This window comes from Leptosomus discolor, chromosome 1 (genome assembly GCF_034619465.1).
Source record: "Leptosomus discolor isolate bLepDis1 chromosome 1, bLepDis1.hap2, whole genome shotgun sequence".
Taxonomy (NCBI): Eukaryota; Metazoa; Chordata; class Aves; order Leptosomiformes; family Leptosomidae; genus Leptosomus; species Leptosomus discolor.
Window position 1 is genome coordinate 127441522 of NC_141391.1, and position 21159 is coordinate 127462680.

A 21159-nucleotide genomic window follows, 5' to 3' on the forward strand; every position below is an offset into this window, starting at 1 on the left:
CCGAAGTGAGTTTGGCCGGGGGGGCTCAGTACAATTGCCCCCCCCCATTCCGGGGCTCGCCGGGCGATGGTTCCCACCCTGCCCCTTTCCTGTGGTGCGATGGTTCCAGTCCAAACCCCGTCAGCTCTCTGGAAATGGCAAGTGAGACACTTGTTGCCATGGTGATCCTTAATAGTTCTGACTCAGATGTAGCGTTGCTGCGGCAACCGCGCCCGCAGCCCCCGGGAGGCAGCGCCGGCTTCGCTCCCGCAGCCGAAAAGGGCTCCCAAGCCCCGTTTTGCTCACTCCTCGCTGCAGTGCAGTGACGAAGCTTTCGGGCTGTTTTATTATGCTCCCAATGAGCGACGATCCTCATCCCACACCAAAAGATCTGTGACTCCGCCGGGTAAAAGGTGCCCCGGACCGCCCCACCGCCGGCTCGGTGGCTGCACCGTCAGGCGCTCCCTGCCCCTGCCTTCCAGTGGCTCACCAGGAAAGAAAAAAAAAACCCAACCCCAAACCCTAAAATATATCCTTTTCAAAAGGAGCAGTAACATTCCTTCCTTTCATCTCGGGAGCTCAAGGCCAGATCCAGCTGGGGCGGGGTGGCGGGGGTGTAGTTTTAAGATGAAGAGTGGCTGTGAGAGACAAAGGGAGAGTGCATGGGAGGGAGTGGGTGCGCCCGGGAGAAAAAGAGCGGATCTGTGTGCAGAGAGTGTGTCCGTGGGCATGGCTACGAATGTGAATGGGAGAGGATCTGCCGAGAGAGGAGAAGGGATGCAGAGCCTGGGTGTGCCTGGTGTAAAATGGGAGAGGGCACGCGTACCGGTAGGCCCTTTGTGTGCGAGAGCACGCGTGCACAGGCACAGGGAGAACAGGTTCACCTCATGCAGGTCTGCGTGAATACGCTCTCGCTCATTCAGTCCACTCCTGTCACCTTTGGCTAGGGCAAAGGCAGCCACCGATACACATAATGCCTGAAAGGCACTTGAGTCCCTATGGGGTGGATAAGCTTGGGGACAGGAGGTATATGTTAAGATTGCTGTTGCAAACCTAACAGCAAAGACTTTCACAGCACTAAATAATCCAGCCAAAATCACTTCATGATAGTCTTCTCAGGCAGAGGCAGGTGGGAATGAGGGGGCATGTGAATTCTCCATGTGGGCACCCTTGGACCTACATCTCGGCCAACTCCCCTGTCCTGAGAGACCTGGGCATGGTTCCCAAGGGAATTGGTCAGTGCTTTTCCTCAGTCAAATGTCTGACTGCTCGGTCAGGCAGGAGGAGTCACTGGAGAGATACTTAAAGCTGCCCAGACTTCCCAGGGGTTTCATAAATGTTCTCCATGGTTTTTCCAGCTTGGCAGAGAATCACACCAGCCTCTCTCCTGCCTGACATCCTGGTTCTTCTTGCACTGGTAGGGCGTGGTGGGATGTCCTGGAGTAGACCTTCAGACAAACTGGGATGGAAATAGTGACAAAGTCACCATCAAGGTGGGAGAAAATTTCACTGCTTATAACGTCTTGGTGGGGCTGGGAAGGATGTAAAAGTGGCAGATGAAAAGAATAAAGGATGGTGCTAAAGAAATCAGCCACATTCTGCAACGGGAGAGGGTCCAGGGTGACTCCGCGTGTCTGGCTCAGATGATGTGAGGACAGAAGCCTTATTCCCAAGGGTAAGTAATACAAGTAGTGGAGCAGATTTTGGCATCGAGCCTGATAAATATAAGCCAACCTTAAAGAGGTGTTGGGGGACAAAGACATGAAGATCATGGAGAGGTCCAGGAAGGAGAACAATATTTCACAGTCCCTGAAGTGCGGTCATGTGTGCAGATGAAGGTCCCCTGCAGACTAAGTTGAAAGGGGAAAAAAAAGGGTGAAATGAAGGTATGAGCTGTGAGGGCTCCAGCGGAGACAGGTTCTCAGGAAGTGAATGAACCTGTGGGAGCAGCAAGGTTTTGGGGAGAGGAAGCCTGGGACTCGGGAAATAGCCACTGCAGTGTTTCTGGATGAGCAGTTCATGAGGCTGGAAGGTGATGAAAGCCAGGTGGAGGGGCTCCAGGAGCAAGTCTAAGGCTCTTCAGAGGTTAATACAGCCTGTCCAAGTAGTTTAGGGAGGTGGGGAGCTGGGAAGGTAGTTGAAGAGACTCAGTCAAAGACAACTTTTAAACAAGTACAATGACTTGCTTGGTATGCAGAGAGAAACTCATCCCTAGTGTAAGCCTAATGAAATCAGTAGCTTTGGCATTAGCTCTCTCTGTTAATTCCCCATGAAGGAGGCAGAATGAGGGGAACTGTTTGTTTTTCACGAAGTGATGGTATCAAAAGTCTCCGAATTCTCTTCTACACGTCAAAAATTATAACTCAAAATATTAAAATGGTATATTTTTCTATTCCTTCCCCTGGCCCTTCTGCCTGCCTCTTTAGGGGAAACCTCTCTCTGCCCATCATTGTGGCGATGCTTGTGACAGGCTATGGCTGTGCCTGCATTGGACCTGTGCTGTCACATATGATGGCCAGAGTAGTACCTGTGTGCTGTCACTGCACCTGTACCTGCTACAGAGAGGGGACCCTGTGTGGTAGTTTGTCTTCATCTCACAACCATCCCCAAGGAACAAACTGGGTCTGCATTTGGGTTCTTCACAGCTCACTCCTTCCCTGTGCAACCTGTGCTGGTTCCTAAATAAGCATGGTCTGTGGAGGATATTTTGACTATGACACCTGCTGGTGTCAAAGCGAGAGGGAGACCACATCAGGGGCAGCAAAGGCTATTGGAAGAGTCCCTTGGATCTAAGACTAAATGAAGCCTGGGACTAAATATTGTAACGTTTTTATCTCTATTTTGGCATGATCAATTACAGAATTTGCTGGAAGTGATTTCTGGTCTGAGACCTGTAATAAAATATAAAAGTAGGGCTGAATTATTTGCTTTATTTTTACCGAAAATGAGGGGAACTGGAGAGGGCAACCCAATTAATTTATTGTTTATTTATCCAGACAAGATCTAACCTGCTATCCTCTGCTCTCTTTGCTCACACCTAAACAAATTGAGGAAGCCTCTGTAAGGACATTGATGGCAATAAATACTTTCCTTCTTCGTTTGTCTTTGGAACAGCTCAGTCTCTCGCAGAGAGCAGCAATTTTATTAAACAAGAATTAGTGTAAAGCATGAAAAAAGAGATAATTATTGTTGAGCCATTACACTCAGGAATTCCAGCAATTACCAGGTGCATCAAGATTATTTCAAAGATAAAATCATGCCTGTGCAGGGGTTTTGGGGGCTGGCTGGGAAAGAGGGAAGAATAGGCTGAAATACTGCAGCTGTCTTCCTTCTTGTTTCTTACCCATAAAAGAAGTAAGTTGTAGTATGGCTGTGCAGGTTCAGCCTGACCTGATCTGAAGCCCTTCTAGTAGGATTTAAAATCATCATGTAGGAAAAATGGCCCATGATGATCGGGGTATGGGAGTTGGGGGGCACATGTTTGCTGGAGCGGTGGAAGGCAAGAGAGGGGTTGCAGGGCAAGGAGTGAGCGGTGCAAAGAAGAAGAGAGGATGGTCTTGTGGCTTGAATGCTAAGTACGGTCTTGGGATGATATCTGCTTGCTCTTGCTGATGAAGATTTTGTTTAACAGAACCCTTTTATTCACGATGAATCTCCCCTAGAGCAAATGAAAAAAAAAAAGCACAAGCAGGCAGTCAGAAAACTTGATACCTCCTGTTCCACATACATTCGGGCTTCCTCACTTTGAGGAATCACACTGTAGTGAGAGGTCAAAGCACAAGAGCCATGAAGGTTTTGTTGTTTTTTTCCTTCCTGTGCTTCTTAAGCAGTGATGCCCGTGAAATTAGTGTTTACCTTGATTTAATGTCTCATCAGAAGCATGACATCCCCAGCAATCCTGCTGAGGTGCTACTAAATGCAGCATGCTCTGTTTCCTCAGCTTGGACTTAAACCTCTGCCCTTAGAGACCTGAGGGGTGGGGAAGAAGGGGAGAGTGATAGATATTGACCCACCTAGCTTGTACACTAAATTAAATAACCAGGCTTTATTTTTTAACCTATTTAAAGCAGTTACCATTCTCTGCACAATTGATATTTGTGTTTGTGGAGGTTACTGAGGTGGCAGCTGCTGCAGCATGAGCTTCCCCTGCTCTGTACCTTTCCCCTGACTCACATTCTACGGGTGACCTTCATGTGTAAGGACAGCCACTGTCTCAAGGAACAAGGAGAGACAGACAGAGAGAGAGAGCAAGCACATTTTATCTCCCAGTTAATTGAATCCAGGCCTTCCCTTCAAGTTATGCTAGAAAAGCCTTATTTTCCTCTCATGGTGTGGAAACAGTTACTCACAGGGCAGCTTAGCAGATGAAACCCACCAAAGTCCCTTTGCTAAAGATGTCAAACTAAATTTTAATCGCATCCACTCTTAAACCAGAACTGACTACGATCTGTGGGAATGTACCACTGATTTTAGTGCTGCTTTACAGTAAGCACCAATATGGCTCAGTGACTTTCTAGCTTGATGAGCAATTTTTCAGTGTCTCCTACATTTTCCTTTTTTCCTTTTCTTCTCAGCATATCTGCCCCATACTGAGTCCCTAAGAAATATCACTCATTATAAAAACCTTCCTTTGAGGGCTTGTTGTGACAACCCTTTGAACTCCTATGCTGGGAAAGCACAATGCACAGGACACAGAATTACAGGCAGTTAAATTGCCTCATTAAGAGAATATTACTAGGTCCTGTTTGGTCTTTTCCTATCAAGCACTGTTGAATAGTTTAATCCAAGCCAGTTTTATGTCACAGGATAACCCCCCTGTTTTCCCTGGGAGATTTTCCTTTACTCTTTCCTCTTTGCATCTGTCCTCATGAGGGCTGGATCCAGCTGGGGTGTGGAGAGGCGCAGCATCATAGCCATTCCTTTGCCACAGGATACCCAAGAAAGGTCATCTGGGGAAGACACTCTTCTTTCTGCACCAGAACATCTAGTACCTGCACATCCCAGAAAAAAATCTTTGCCCTTACAGCTGAAATTCCCTTTTTTTTTTTTGGTAAAATCCCACAGAGGTGTGTGCCCCCCTCCCCCCGAACTGTTTACTTTGGTTTAGCACTGCATCTCCAGCTAGGAACCGTAGGAACCTCATAATTCCATTCCTTCATCCTTTGCTACAGGGATTTACCCCACTGAGATCTTTCAGGCTGTAAATTTCCTGACCTAACGATTGCACACTTCTGTTTTACAGAGTCCCAGCTACGTGGAATTCCTAGGCACAGCGTGCTAACGCTTTACTCATATTCTGACATCTTCTCTTGCTTTCTAATGATCTTTGGTCACAGTTCAAAACTGCCCCTGTAGTTTCAAGAGTCTTTGCCATTACATGTCTGTCTTTTTCTGACTCTGGCCTCTTCCTTGGCCCTTACTCATGGCTTTCTGCAGCTGGCAGTGCCGTACACCCACCTGCTGCTTCATCCATTGGTGTGTCCTTTGCCATCTCCTGTGTGATGGTTTGCTTTTTATCGTTACCTTAACCTGTAGGAGAGTAGCTTAGCCCAGATCAGGAATCTGTGTGTGCTTGTGTGCTTCTGACCACTTTCTAATTAGGGAGACCTTAATTTACAGCCTCCCATGTTCCCTGCAGTGTGCCCTGCAGTACCATTTATCATCTCTCTGCTGCGGCCAGGATCTATGCTGGCTTGCCCTCACTGAGGGAGCTGCCAGCTGTGCTGGTGGGAAAGGTGCCCCAGCTGCTGGTGTTGGGGTGGGAGATGGAGGGTGTTTTCCACATGAGGTAACATGGGGTTTTCATTTCCCCCTACCACTGTGTTTCTCACAGCAAGTTGGAACTGTACTGCCTGCATTCAATTCTGCTGCTTCTCTCTAGCCAAAGAGCCATGTTAGACCCCTGTTCAGCTAGAAAATTCATGCTTTTGTGCTGTATGCTGAAATTCACGCAGTAACCAATGGTCAGGATAAGAATCAGATCCTCAGCCAGGGCAAATTGCTTCAGCTTCAGTGAAGTCAGTAAACCTAATCCATTTTCTTCCAGCTGAGACTCGGGGAGCATAGATTAACTATACTGTCTGGAATCAGCCTTGATTACAAATCCAGGCATAATGAAGGATGTGGCTTCACTGACCCCCTTGTTCTGCAACATCTCGAGCTTCTCCTCCATGGGGTGGGGCTCAGTGGCTCCTGTCCCCTGCCTTCCTGCAGTGCATACGAGGACAACCCGGCGGCTCATTCACAACAGGGATGAGCGATGCGAGGGGAAAGGACTCTCTGTTCCTATGCTGAGATGCATGGCAAGTCAGTCCAGGTCCACAGAGACTCTCTGATTGATGTGACAGGGAGGGAGTGACCAGCCTGCTGAGGTGCTAACAGCATTTTACTCCAGCAGTTCTTGCCAAAAAAAATAAAACACTTGTGACAAAAACTAAACTAGCTCACTCTCTCAGGGCACAGATGTCCAGGACCTGAGAGTCGCCACCTGATGTGAGTTATGAAGCCCTGCCTTTCTCCGGGAAGATGAGTGTGATATCTTTTGACAGGTCAGGCTCAGGGTGCTCTGCGCTCTGGTTTAATGCAGCATTGGCTTGGCCCTTCTCTGAAGGGCTGCCACCCCATGATTTGTAATTCACTCTTAACTGCAGGTCAGGAGATAAAGGGTATGCATGTGACCCTGCATATATATAAATAAAGCATGAATACAACTCCATTTCCTGGGGTTTTGCTCAGCAAATCCTAATTTTCCTTGTCACCCATATCAAAAAAGCATTTTACTTGGAGTTGGGGGATTTCACTGGATTTTGGTAGAAGGCTGTGCAAGCTGAGGGAATGCTAGACCATTTGCCCAGCTGTAGGAGGAATATAAATGTTCGATACCTAATGGCTTGTGATGTATATCACCCTTCTCCAGCACCAGCCCACACCATCAGGGCTTGTGGTGTGACAGGACAAGGTCTTCTCTTTCCACACGTAGCTGCTGGACCATACACTTTTCTGTCATCACCTTTTCTGGGTTCCTCTGACTTCTTCTTATCACTCCCATGGTTAAATATCTTTTCCTAAGTGGTGAGACAACAATATGTCTTCCCCTATCTTTGGCAAAGTCTTATCTTTATCTTCTGGCATCTTTTTCCCCTGTTACTGCTTGTGATGGCACAGGTCTTTGGGCAGCTGGGTTATGAAGCCCATTAAAGAATCTATGAGGCTTTAAAAGCACAGCTTACATTTTGGCAGGTTATTTTTAAGCCAAGGCACTACTTTCCTGCCCTGGTTCATCACGTGACTGTGCAAGGGCAAGATCCAGCTGTGGGAAAGCAAGAATATGTAATGTTCCCGTTGCTGCTGAGGGCTTTATCACATGAGGGCCAAGTGAACAAAAATGTTGGTTTTTTTTTCTCCTCCATATGTCAGTGCAAAGAGGGACAACCAGAGCTGGAAAGACCAGCAGTAGCCTAGTTCAGAGTATCTCGGTCTGGTGACTAAGCCCTTCTCTCTGTGAGTGGAAATGATGTGGGTTCAAACCCCTCCTGTGCTGGAGGCTGATGCTGTGTCTGTGCTGAGGGGATGCTGTCGCTGCCGGAGAAGGAGGGTGGCTGGCTCCTCCTGCTGTGACACTGGTGCATCCAGGCTTTCCTTCCTGCCCCATTTATGAGATGAACTTACAGATAAAACCTGGAAGTGTCCCACTTGTCTCTCTCCTGACAACGTTTCTTTCCCTACCTGACTCTTATTTCACATGAAATTATTTGGCAATTTCAGCTTGAATTCACTGATCATTTTGGCATCCCAGAAAGTGTGGCTCACAGGAAATAAATGATTCAGCGAAAACAGAGAAAAAAAATTCACCTGCCTCCTTGCTGTCACATTTGCTTTACTCAGCTCGTGATGTATCAGTAACAAATTCTTCTTGTCTGTGACAAGCTTAGACCTAATACAAAAGCTGCCATCTGCCTTAGGAGTCCTAAGGCAACTTTCTTCAGGTTTTCCCTAATTTCACCAAGGTCAGAAGAGGGATTCTTGCTTATCTTGATGAGCTACAGATTAGTCTCCTTGCTTATCAAGACAGCCCCAAAATCTCTTGTATGAACTTTCCACCAGTTGGGCTGAAGACATATGAGAGGGGTCTTTCCAGTGATGTATATATGACCTATACATTTTCTTCTTTGAAAACAGGAATGGTAGGCCCTAGAGAAAATGATCCAATCCTAATTGCTCCAGTGACCTTTCCCCTGCTGTCCACTGACTATTTCTTGTGTCCAGTCTGGCTTCAAATGCTGCAGGCAGTGAGGCTTCCATCACTTTTTGTGGAAATTATTCCACTGTCTAATAAATCCCTTTCTCTCCCAGGTTATGCTGAAGTGGTATTTTCATTAATTTCATGTCAATGTATTTGCTTATGACCATCTGCTTTCTGTCCTTTAATACTCTAAACCATTGCATTGTTTGTGTTTCCATCTTCAAGGCTTGTTTAAGCCTATAATTCTCTCCCAAAATTATCTCTTGATTAAATTACAGAGAATGATTTAATTTTTTTTTTTCCTCTCTCTTACTTCTTAATAATTTTTCTTGCCCTTCAATAAATTTCTCTTTAATGCTTTCAACCTTCCCCTGGCTTTCAGCATCCATAATACAATGCAGTGTTCAAAATACAATACAATGTTCTAGTAGTGCCGGAAGATTGTACAAGGAACTAATTATTTCCCCAGATCAAGACATAAGTCCTGCCTTTTGTCTTACTTGTTCTCTATACTTTGTCACGTCTTCCTCTTAAACTATTTGTCCCATCTAGTAAGACTTGAAGATCCTTATGCATATTCTGTAAATGCCGCATTGCCACAAAAAAAAAGCAGGCATCAGGTATCATATAAGCTATAAAAAAGAGGCACGTAACATGGGATGCCATGGTCTGCTCTGCTCTGTGGTAGTGAAGCCTTGCTGAAGCATTGCAGCCAGTGTTGTATGCTGCATGCAGAGAAAGATGCAGGCTATTTGGTGGGGACAGCAGACAAGAGGAATAAGAACGATCTGAGGCCTAGAAAACACAACCTATGAGGGAAGACTGAAAGTTTTGTGGTTGCTTGGGCTAAAGAAGAAAAGACTAGGTCTAGAGGGAAGCAGTAGGAAAGCAAGTCTTCAAATATATAGGAAATTGCTACTAAGAGAAAGGGAATAAAGTGGTTGCCTTTTCCACTGAGGGTATGAAAAGGAGTACTGAGCTTAAATTGCAGTAAAGGAGACTTAGACTAAACACTAGACAAGTTTTTAGGCTAAAGAAAATGTATGTGAGGTCAGGAATAGGTGGCCTAGGAAGACGGTGGGAATTGCCAGCACCAGAGATTTTTCAGAACATGTAGGACAATCATCTGTTAGGGAAAGTTTATACAAATATTGACACTGCTCTGGGGCAGGGGATGGACTCGGTGAGCTGTATTTTCTTTGGTCCTGAGGGCAGAAAATGAGTACAGATTGCTGACCTTTTCACAGTGCTCGCTTCTTTTAAGTAGATGCTATGTGTGTGTATGTGAGTATGTGTGGATTCTGCTGGTGTTTGTGTGAGACAAGCTGACAGATAACACCCAGAGAATGTTGTTTTTTCCTCTTTTCCAAAAAACAATTGCCTTATCCTGGCTTTATTTTAACCTTAGGTTAATGGGGGAGAAGTGATATAAGGGAGAATAAGCTGAGGTCTGCAGGCGAAGGTTTGTATTGCTTGTTCAGCACATCTGATCATAACTCCTTCCTGCACCACACCTGAAATCAGGCTTAGAATTATTCCAAAACAGTAGGTACTGTGTCCTGCTGAGCTGATCTGTGAATAGAGATGGGGAGAGATGTTCGCTGCTTAGCCCTCAGCTCAGCTTACTCAGCCTCAGAGCTGACTGAAGCATTTGCACCATCCTTCTTGTTATAACGTGGGATGTGTCCTGCTCACCCTGTTTTTTCCAGTCCACTAAGGAACACCCTCCCTGGAACATCCTCCCTCTTTGGCTCTGAGTGAGTAAACAAAGAGCATGTTGGAGCTAAAAGGAGACCCAGGACAAAGGCAAATATCTTTTGGGCCTTTGACTTTGAGGCATACGATGGAGCAAAAGGTGCTTTTCATTTATAATCTGAAAGTACTCCACAGAGAGTGGCTGGCACCAGGATCCCTCAAGAATTGCAATGAGATAGACTGTCGGTGAGGACCCAGATATCGTGACTCTACCTTTTCATAATGTCCACACCTCTTGGGCCTGGATCTGATTCAGAGCTTAACTAAGGTCCTGGTTTTGGGATGAGTATGGGTGGTTTTAGGACTTTCTGCACTTACTGGGAGAACTGTGCCCAGGGGTGAGCCAGAGCCCTTTCTGTTTTCTCACTAATGGCATGGAGAATGGTTGCTTGCTGGTGGGAGAAGCAGGGGGCACTGAATTAAACTAGTAGCTGAAACAGAGTCATTAAAAGGATGTGGTTCTTTGAACATGTGGTGCACACGTGGAGGTCTTTGCTGCAGATGTTGTAGATGCAATATGCTTGCTTACCTAGGCTTCAGAGGGGTCTGGACTAGTTTAGGGAAGGGGAACCTGCTGAGGGTTATAAAGATGTCATCAACGGCTCAGGAAATCCCAGTTGCAGTCTGCTGGAGGATATTGTCAGGATTTTCTAGATGTTCCAGATATACATTTGATATTTGGTCTCTTAATAGCTGAATTTAAGTTCTTACGTCATCTTGATCTGTGATTATTACACCAGAAATGCTGGCATGATCTGATGCTCAGTGTAAAAGTTGACACTGTGGGTTTATCTGGGTGAAGGCTTCCACTGTGGTGTCTAAACAGGGACTGCGAAAGTCTGCTCCCAGTATAAAATCCCACATGTAAAATACAATAAAATTCTGAGCCAGAACTCAGCTTGTCTTTGATGATTTTCATTGTTTCAGCCATTACAGGCAGCAGTTTATAAAAGGGGTCATCACATGACATTGCAAATCCCATAGTGAGCTATTGCAAGAGTAGGGAAAAAATCGTGTTAATCTATAGTAGTAAATTCAGGATCACACAACAAGCACATGGTTCCTTCTTGAGGCTGCCTGTTGTACACGTAGCTGCAGGTGACTCACTGTGAGCCATTTTGCACTGTTCATTGTTTCCTACCTTGGCTGATAGTGTCGTTAAAGACCTTTGCACTTGCTAGTGACAGTCAGGTGTGAACAGAACTGACAGAAGACTTGGGTTATGCCTGACCCTCTTCTGAAGTGTGATCAGAAAAAATCCACACAAAATATATTGGTTTTCATATCTATAGGGCAGTTTAATCTGCTCTTGAACTCTAAAAAGTGCCTTAAAGCAATATACAAAAATCTCTAGCTCTCTTAAAATTTGAGCCTGACACTTCAAAACTCATTCTTTGTTAACACATAAGGCAAATGCTTTGTAAATCCTGATGCTCCATATAAAGTTGTGCAGCTGTAGGAAGTGGGCAGGACTTGCCTTCACAGAAGGAGTGTCTTCATATTGGGCTTTGCTCTCTTTGGGAAGGCGCTTTTCATATGCACCTTTGTTATCTCAGGTAAATAGCTATTGCCACGCTGTCTGTCAGAAGCTGAGAATCAAGCTGTTCCCTTCCTGATCTCCTCAGCTATCCCCCTTCAAGTCGAGGCTGGCAAAGGAGGTGAGCTAAACTGCTCCCACATAGCAGTTTTGCATCAATTTCGTCCATGCTGTGCAATAATGCTGCAGATCGAGGCTTTTCTTTCTCTGCTACTCACAGAGATTTCATTATTTATTTCATTTCTATTTGCTATTATTTATCTTTCTATTTGACCTCTTGTACTTTATAAATACACATAGTCAAAGTTAGGTTAGGGCACAGATTTGTGATGTGCAATCCTAAATCATGATCCTGTAGACAGTCATTTTGATGTTAGTCTTGCATACAGCACTCCTGGGAACTGAAGGAGTACGTGTGTGTTTCTTAGCTGATCTGATTGTTTGCTGTTCTGCAGGAACAGTGGATAGCTGTAATAACCTGCTTACTGCTCTAGAAGATCAAGGATCTCTCAGGGTGATGGAGGTTTCTGGAGCGGTTTTATGTCATGGTCAATGTAACAGTATGGCTGAGGACATCTGACTCGCAAATATAGTTCCCTTGTTTGTGGTGTGACACTAGCTACCTTTAGGGGTTTTTTTTTGTAAAGAATGCATAAAATTCTCTGACATAAATGAGGTGGCTGACTGAAAGGGGCATCTGCATGTGCCTATATGTGTTGTGGTCCAAAACCTTGTTCTCCCTGAAACCTAAAGGCAACACAGGTTCCCAAAATAGTTCTCAAATTCACAAGTCAATGACTTTAAAAATCCAAGATATGTGTACCAAGTTCAACATTGAAATCTGGACATCTCAATAGATCTGTTCTCTTCATCTTCTCAGTATTTCTAACCCCCTGAAACAGTAAGACTTAGATAAAAAAATTTGTTGTCCATTTTAACAATTTCTGCAGAAGATCTCAATGGATTTTAATCATATGAATGAAATCTTCCGGGTTTCCTGTGACTTGTCGTGTACATTGTTCATGGATGGGGACACTGAGACACACTTTGCCCTATATCCCACAGCAAGTCAATAGGCAGAGCAATATCTAGCAATGCTGCATGTCACTATTCCTCTTCCACAGCTATACATAACCTTTAGACAATGTTTTGGAACATCTCCATTTTTGTTCACTTTTCCTCTAAACAAATACGAACATTTTCTCCAATTTTCTGGAGGGAAGACTCCATTTCCAAGGGGATTTCTCAGAGCTGCACATGCCCCTGTCAAACTTGGATAGGTTTCTGAACGCAACAAATCTAAGCTGCTCTAAACCAGGCCTGGACCTGGGGCCTGTTTTCCTGCTGCTTTTTCTTTTAAAGAGCAGGGAAATAAAGCCTGAAAAAAAAAGATAAGCAGAATACGCAGCTATTCAATTCTGTGCTTGTGCTTTCTTGTAACAGCCCAGGAACTGGGCTGCTTTCATGAGCACTTGCTCATATCCCACCAGCACTCATGTCCCATCAGGTAGAGAGCAAGTTTTATCTTCTGCACTGATAAGGAATGAGAGCTATGCGCAAAGGTGGAGAAGAAGCCTCCTTCAAATCATAATCTGAGCCACTACCTCTTACCAGTATTTAGAAATCTTGTTTTGTCCCTGATTTCCTGATCAAGATTTTTCATGGCAATGTTTGCTGTGGGACAGAAAAGGAGATCCATGGAAGGAGACAGTGATGCAACTGGTAAATGATCTGAGTTTTCAGCCAAGGAAGAAAGGAGTTGGACTGATGTTTGCAGTGGAAATGAAGGGAAAAATAGTGAAGAGTGTAGTTTGAAAATTAGGAAAGTGTTCCCACAGGTGAGATCCCAGAGGCTGAAGAACAACCTTCCCAGGAAAGGGGTAGCAAGACAAGCCCTTGGATTTGTGTTTCACAGCAGGTGAGCACTTCAGACACTAGAAGGACCTGTACCCAGTGGAAAGTGGGGAAGGAAATAGGCACTGCTGCATGGCTTTTGCAGACCTTCCTTGCATAGCTGCATTACCAGGAAACTCCAAACTGCAGTGGCAGTGTCAAAATGAATTGACATGTCTGTTGGTACCTGCCTATGCAAAAAAATGACATCTATTAAGCGATTGTGCCAGTCTAGGAAAAAAGCTGCTAAATCCTACTGTGTGCTGTGGGCACAACCACTGCTATCTGTTATTGAGGTGCCTCCGAGTACAAATTTAATGAGGAGAGCTCATGCCTCTGAATGCCTTTGGATACAGATGCAGAACAAGTTTATCCCAGGTAAAAGGTATCCCAGGTGTGGTCTTTACAGCATGACAGCACAGTACCTGCCCATGGACATACTTTTGCCCCACAGCCAAGTAAGGTAGTTCATTTGACAAAGTAAATGGGACACGCAACATGGAGAAAGAATGTACATGTGGGGCCTTTACGCCAGAGTTGCTGATGCTCTCCTCAGGGTCACACCATAGCTTGTTCTAGGCTAACTTCTCTGTGTGCTGGTATTCACAGATACCTGGGGCAGGACTGTTCAGAACCATATGGAAAAGCTACAGAAATGGAGAAAAAAAATAGTGCCCTTACAAACCATGAAGGCATCTCTGAAGAGAGAGGACCAGGGAGTTATATGGGGACAGCACTGAGTGAAACCACTGTTGTCTTGGAAACTCAAAGAGAAAAATTAGCATACAGAAGGATTTTATTTTTCAGAGGCAATCTACACGCGCACATACACACACACGAGAGAGACAGACAGTGAGTTAGTCATACTCCTCTGCTTCTTTGCTGATGACTTTCTTACCCAAAGCCAGTCAATACAAGGATTCACTGTGTCTGATTTGAAAACTGAGAATAGGAATGAACCCCTATACTTTCTCTTCAGTATAATGAGAGCTGATCTTGTGTTAGCAATTCAGGGAAACAGCTGTTACATATATGGATGAATTAAAGAACATATATTGATGAATTAAAGATAGAGATAACTTAACAGCTTAGCCTTCTGACCACATCTGGAATATTGTGTTCAGTTCTGGGCCCCTCAGTTCAAGAAGGACAGGGAACTGCTTCAAAGAGTCCAGTGCAGAGCCACAGAGATGGTTAAGGGGGTGGAACATCTCCCTTCTGATGAAAGGCTGAGGAAGATGGGTCTGTTTAGCTTGGGGAAGAGGAGACTGAGGGGTGAACTCATCAATGTTTATAAATACATAAAGGGTGAGTGTCAGGAGGATGGAGCCAGGCTCTTCTCGGTGATGGCCAATGACAGGACAAGGGCAATGGGTGCAAGTTGGAGCACAGGAGGTTCCACATTAACGTAAGGAAAATCTTTTTCACTATGAGGGTGGCAGAGCACTGGAACAGGCTGCCCAGAGAGGTTGTGGAGTCTCCTTCTCTGGAGACATTCAAAACCCGCCTGGGCGTGTTCCTGTGTGACCTACTCTAGGTGGTCCTACTCTGGCAGGGGGGTTGGACTAGATGACCTTTTGAGGTCCCTTCCAACCCCTAACGTTCTGTGATTCTGTGATTCTGTGATTCTGATCCTCCCCAGAGAAGAAAAGGAAGGAGACCTATCTTGGATTATGAAGAAGGAGAGCTGTGGGCATAGCTTAAAGGCTCCCTCATGCATCACACTGAAGTCTGAAACATCCAGGAAGACTCACTTCCCTCAGGTAGCTGCAATCACAGGGACAATGGTCGCTACTGATGGAGAGCACTTGTGACCACAGCTATCCCTACAGGGTGCTTCCTGGCCAGTGAAGCAATTTTCCCTGTGCAGGAGGTCGAATGGCAGGAGAGACCTGCAGAATACTCTGGAGTCTTTCAGCACTTTGGGAGTACAGCGCTTGCCAGTGGGGACAAACTCGTTGCTGCCTGAGGCCGGGGGTGTTGACAGTGTGCGTGTACCTGAGCATGCACAAAGTGACAGACACCGCTCAACTTCTTTGGCTGAAGGCAGCTCAAGCTCAGATACCTTCTGTCCTCCTCTTGCACGGCTGAAATCAGGTGCTATCAAGAAGAGGCAGTGGAGGATTTGCTCCCACAGCTCAGGTTTATGAGTCTGTAAACCAGCCTGCCAGAGACAGGCACAGACAGTGAGAGGAGGAAGAGATATTGTCCAAGGGAGAGGACTGCTATCTTTTCTGGTTCTGTGGCTTATTGAATGGGTAGAAAAAACATGCTGGACTCTCCCTTCTGAGGAAAAATATGTGCCCATTTTGTCTCCTTTTGCCAGACTCTCAGGGAAATAGATTTGCCATTTCCCTCTTGCCTTGTTGTGCACTGGTTTGGGAAGGCAGCCAGCAGTACAGATCCAGGCTTTGGCATAGGCATGCACTCTAGCATGGGCAATGAACTCCTTTCAGATAGATTTATTTCACTGCTTCCCATGCCACCTCTCTTTGCCCACGGCAATACATTATCATAGCACCCATAACAACTAGCTCCTTTAATCACTAGCCTGTATTTACTACTGTTCCTAGTGGCCTAGAGTTCACTATCCCATCCTTAGTGTTCCCACCTTTCCCGATACCAGCAAGGAGCCATGCTTTTGTTGTTTTAAGTCTGAATTAAGTCTTTTGGTACCCTGCACTGCCCTGTGTGGGGGTCTGTATCTGCCTTAGTCTGTACCACACTGCTCTGTTAGGACCTGGAAACTCTTGGTCTACAGTGATGGTCCACTGCACCTTCAGTGCTTGGCGTGCCACTCTGCTGTGATCTCCTGTGTGGATCCACAGGAACATCTTGTTGTCTTTTTAGAGATGCAGCTATTCTCAAGCTGCAGTCCTTTCACGGCTAGCTGGTTGAAACTTCCAGCATTACATTCCTTTCTACTCTCCATGCTCCAGGTTGTGGCTTGTTTTCCCGAGTGGTCTGAACCTGGAGATGACAAGACACAGGCAGTGTGAGATCAGGTGGCCTGTTATCGGAAGGGAATATGCAGCCCACTTGGAGGCTAATCTGCCCTCAGAAAAAAACTTGGTGGAGACAATAGGGTCGATAGGAAGGAGCGCATACACTGGTGTCATGAGTACTACTGTCATGGCTAAGCCTCCTCTGGTGCCTCACACCAGGAGATGTGAACAAAGGCTGTCCTGCTATTAATTTAGAACAGCAGCATCCAGCTCCCCCTAAACCACTGGTGATATCTTTCTGACAGTATCCTTATCTTGGGAGAAAGGTGCTGATAAAAGCCACATTAAAGCAGTCTGTCATCAAACAGAATTATCTTGCCACTGTAAGTTAAAGCCACTGATTTACTTGTGATGGTTTATGAAGGAGCATCTGCTGCCACAGGCTCCTCAGTAAAGGAGTGTCTGCCATAACTTGGGGCATGGTTAGTCCCTTTCAGGCAAGGATGCCTAAATACATATTCTATGCCTTGCACGGGGGAATCCAAAGTGGTGTTGCCCTAAGGCATCCCATCATTTAGGCAGAAGGCTGACTCTCCAAACCACTGTTCCTTTGCTCTAGCTGCTGCCTTTTGAACAGCTTAAGGAGCTGCCCTTCAATCCCCGCTGCAGTGTCGAGTATGTGTAAATTAAGCAACTTATGTCATAGCTTACCAAACACCACACTTGGGCCATGCTCTATTCCAGTGTAAAACTGGGACAGAGCCATTGGCCCCATGGTACTAAGTTGGCTTATGCTGCCAAATGCCTGGCCTGTGCCTTCTGCCTGATTCACGTTAGCAAGTAGATCTTGCAGTCTCCACCCTGGGAAGGGGGAGATGCAGGGCAAGGGCAGAGGAAAACCCCCAAGAGAAACCCAGAAGAAAGCAGAGCTGGGGGCTGACGCATGATTTCTGCTGTGTGATGGGTTTATTGAGTTTCCCATGATGTCCTCCCTCGGGGTTGCTGAGTACTTATGATAAGGTGAGTCAGAGTATTATTTCATATCCTGTGCTTTACTATGGATTGGCAAAGTGCTAAGCCCAGGCGCTCTGTGTAAGACAGTTTGCTTGTCTGAGAATCATTTCTTACATGACCTCCCTTCTGGGTGCACTAGGGGAAGGAGGAGGTCTTCCTTCAACTAAAACAAGTCCCAACTCTACTCATCTTCACAGAGCACCCCTGGGGACTGCAGCTGGTCAGGGTTCCTGGCAACCTGCTTTGCATCCCTCTTTGCACATGATGGTTAGAGCCTATGTTCCAGATGTGACCTTTGTGTAGGTGACAAAAGAAAGTCTCCTTTGTAAATCTAATGGCATCCATTATCCAGCCTGCATATTTCCAGAGTTCAGAGATGGATCTTTGTGCATCAAGAAACAAAGAGCTATGCTTTCTTCCTGTGTATGCTTTTTTCCTTTTTGTACCTTTTTATCCCTGAATATTTTATATCAAGGGCTATTCATCATAAAGACTATAAAATGAATCCTCATAGGAGATGGGGAAATGTCTTGGCATCAACAGTTTAGTAATGGTTTAGCCAGCCTTTTCATGTGGAGTTTGCCAATATGAATCCAGCCCACACCAGCAGGGACCGCAAATTTCTATCATGTGCTGACTGGCTGTCAGCCGATAGGAAATGAACTTAGTCCCAGTCCAGTTCCTACTCGATCAGTGAACATCAGAAATACCACCACTGCTGGAAACTGTCTCCTTCTTTCACTGGCAAGCCTGGCAGAGAGGCTAGAAAGTGAACAAGCTGCAAGCTACTCTCTCATCTCTGGGGATAATATCTGAGACATATTAGCATCAGGAGCTGTAATAAAAAATCTTATTCAAGCATTGCTAGTACTCAACCTGCTCTGTGTTGACGCTTGTTGCTGAAACTTTTCACCAACCTCATATTTAACACAAGCATGAAGAGATTCTCAGGAAGAAAAATTGCAGGTGGTGTCTTTATTGGAAAGACACTAAATGAGTAGTCTAGGCAGAGTTTTGACAGGTGAATATGCTTTCACACAAGAGCTTGAAGATGTCCCAAATGCAACAGTTTTGCATTCTGAAGCTGTGCCAGGGAGAGACAGAACTGCTCCCACGTCACAGCCAGGCCTGCTTGGGAATTTTTCAGCTGCATAGATTTTATCGAAAAAATGCCAGCTTGCTAAGACCGAACATTTCTCAGTAGTTCTGATTAAAATTTGCTTAGGAAGGATTTTTCCAGATTAATGATTGATTTCCTACCCAATGCGATTTTCTGTCTTGCCCTAAACGGAGGCAACTACCCAAATGCCTTCTGTGCTAGACATAACTTCACATCAAAGGAACACACACAAGGAGCTGCAGCGGAAAAGGAGGAAAGAGCCAGATGAGACTGTTGACACATTGTCACCCCACTGGCACAAAGACAGTTTGCCTCTCTCTTCACAACCGCACTGTTGCAACGGCCCTAAGAAACAAAAACTCATCTTTCATCTGCATTTTTTCACCACATCCCAGCCTTTAGAAACAGGTATAGAAGATCCCTCTGAAGTTTCTTTCCACATTGTTTTAACTTTTGGGCTGGGATCTCTTCAAAACAAGACAGAACCAAACTTGTCTCCCTGTAAGCACAGAGCATGTGTGCAAGTGTGTACATGTGCATGCATGACTGTGCAGAAGTGCGTATGCATCACGCAGAGCAGACCAGAGAGATTCTACTCTGAACACTATGAGCGGAGGATGTTTTCACCTATGGTTTAGTACCTGCTCAGTACTTTTTCCAAAGAATTCCTCATTGGATTCATTGCTTTGATAACTGGAAATGACAATAAAGGTGATAGCTGGATTCATTTGTCACCAGGTTGAGATTGAATTTATGTAGCATAATGCTTCAGAGCACTGGTAAGCATTGGTGTGTCAATCCTATAGCTGAGGGAGCTGAGGCACAAAGTCTTGTCCCCAGCCACCAGAGACAGTAGCAGAACCAGGACCAGGATTCAATCTTCTCGTACCTTGTTCCATGCGCTAAGTGATGAAATGCTGCTTACTCACTGTGCTTATAGCCACGTATTCTGTTTTCATTGCCACTTTCACATCCTTGTTGAGCTCTCCCTTTAGCGATGCCTTTCAAGTTGTAGAAGCTGTAATGAATATGTATCAACATTACAAAGCCATAGATCCTGTGGTGGAGAAACAGAAAGGGGACAGGAGAGACAGACACATATACAATCTAATTCATTTTGAAATGTCTGTAATTCATCCAAAAGCATTATCAATAATTACTAGAAGAAAGCAATAACTCACATCACGAATAATCAGTGCTTTGGCAAAAAGCTGGCAGCAGGCCTTACAGATATCTTGCACATGCAAAACCTTTCCTGAGCATGCTGATCGGCTGCCAGGGGGTGAGGGGAAGGAGACCTTGCTGTCTGTTTGTAACTCTGGTGGCCTTGCCAGGGAACCCTGCTGTTCTGCCAGTGCAGTGCCTGCGTCAGGCACCCTGTAGCCTCCTGCAGACAAACTCGGTGGGTGCGTGTTAGGTTTTATCCCTGGCAGGAGGTATGGGTTTTCAGAGGACCTTTATGGGAGCTGGATGCATTATTTTCTTAAGCCTCCCTTGAAAGATTGAGCCTGGATGTTCACTGAGTATCCGCGTGGGGTCTCACCACTGCCTTCTCTCAGCTGTCCTATGCTCATGGAAGGGCAATGGGTATCTCTGATAATCTCTGTTACACCATGTTTAAGATCATTCCTCTTAAAGCTGTGCCTAGGACATAAGTGGTGGCCTGGCACATAGCAGTGGAACGGATCCAGAACTGCATCCAGTTTGCAGTCCCCAGAAGCTACCTCCTACCTGCGGACCAGAACCTTCACTGTAGACAAAATGAAGGTAGGTGAGACAGATGAGGGAAAGGGAGAGGGGCACTCAGAGAAGGGAGGCTGCTTGTGTTAAAACCTGAGTATTTTTTTCACCTAAAGCCACTCCTTGCTGCTCAGTTTCTGGACATGAAGCTACTAGGGCTGTGGCATTTAGATCCATCCCATCTTCATGGGCTGCCAAATCCTGCTTTGACGGGGGGGCTGTGAGCTCTGCTGCTGCCACACATTGCTGGTCAGGCTGCTTTCCTGACTGCTTTTCCCTGGGCTTACCAGCACCATGGGAGCAGGACACTGGCACAGGTACCATGGGGCATCCCTTCTGTCATGTCAGACCTCAGGCAGAAACACAGCTGGGACCGCAACATCCCAAACCCGATGGTTAGATCTGCTGGGGCTCATCAGTAGTCTGAGACTTGAGCCACCTCCACAGCTAAGGCTGACCAAAATCTCATCGCAGCACAAACAGTCACATCACTTGGGTCACCCCTGGTACAGTTCTCTGTGCTGAACTACAAGTGATGAACATTTGGCAGTTCCAGGTAATATAACGGCAGCTGCTGACTCTGTGGTGTGTGTCTCATGAAACTGCCAAACACCTGTAGTCTCCAGTTGGCATCTAGTTAATTAACGGATAAAATTCAAGAGATTAGATTTCTGCACAAAGACCTATATGCTTTAAATCTTACAGGTGCACTCAGTACTTTTAACAGACATGGAGAAGGTATGGAGAAGACCCTTTGGTCTGGAGCCAGGCACCCCAGTGGCCTGAGAGGGCAAGGACACCCATGGTCCATAGATGAACAAACATCTTTCAAAGGATGCTTAGGGAAGTTTGGGTTCTTTTTTTCTAGATGCTACTCTCAAAAGTCTTTACTTGAACCTTGCCAGTGTGTTCGAAGACAGACTTTTATACACTT

At 45.7% G+C, this 21159-nt stretch overlaps 1 protein-coding gene across 1 annotated transcript in view; it reads left to right on the forward strand.

The window, feature by feature from the left end:
* Positions 1 to 708: 708 nt before the first annotated feature.
* The window catches only part of GAP43 (growth associated protein 43), a 147474-nt gene continuing 127023 nt past the window's right edge, over positions 709 to 21159 (forward strand). The window contains exons 1-3 of the mRNA XM_086460566.1: positions 709 to 807; positions 1401 to 1505; positions 1623 to 1627. Coding sequence (XP_086316692.1) covers positions 709 to 807; positions 1401 to 1505; positions 1623 to 1627 — 209 coding nt within the window. The remainder of the gene's footprint in view (positions 808 to 1400; positions 1506 to 1622; positions 1628 to 21159) is intronic.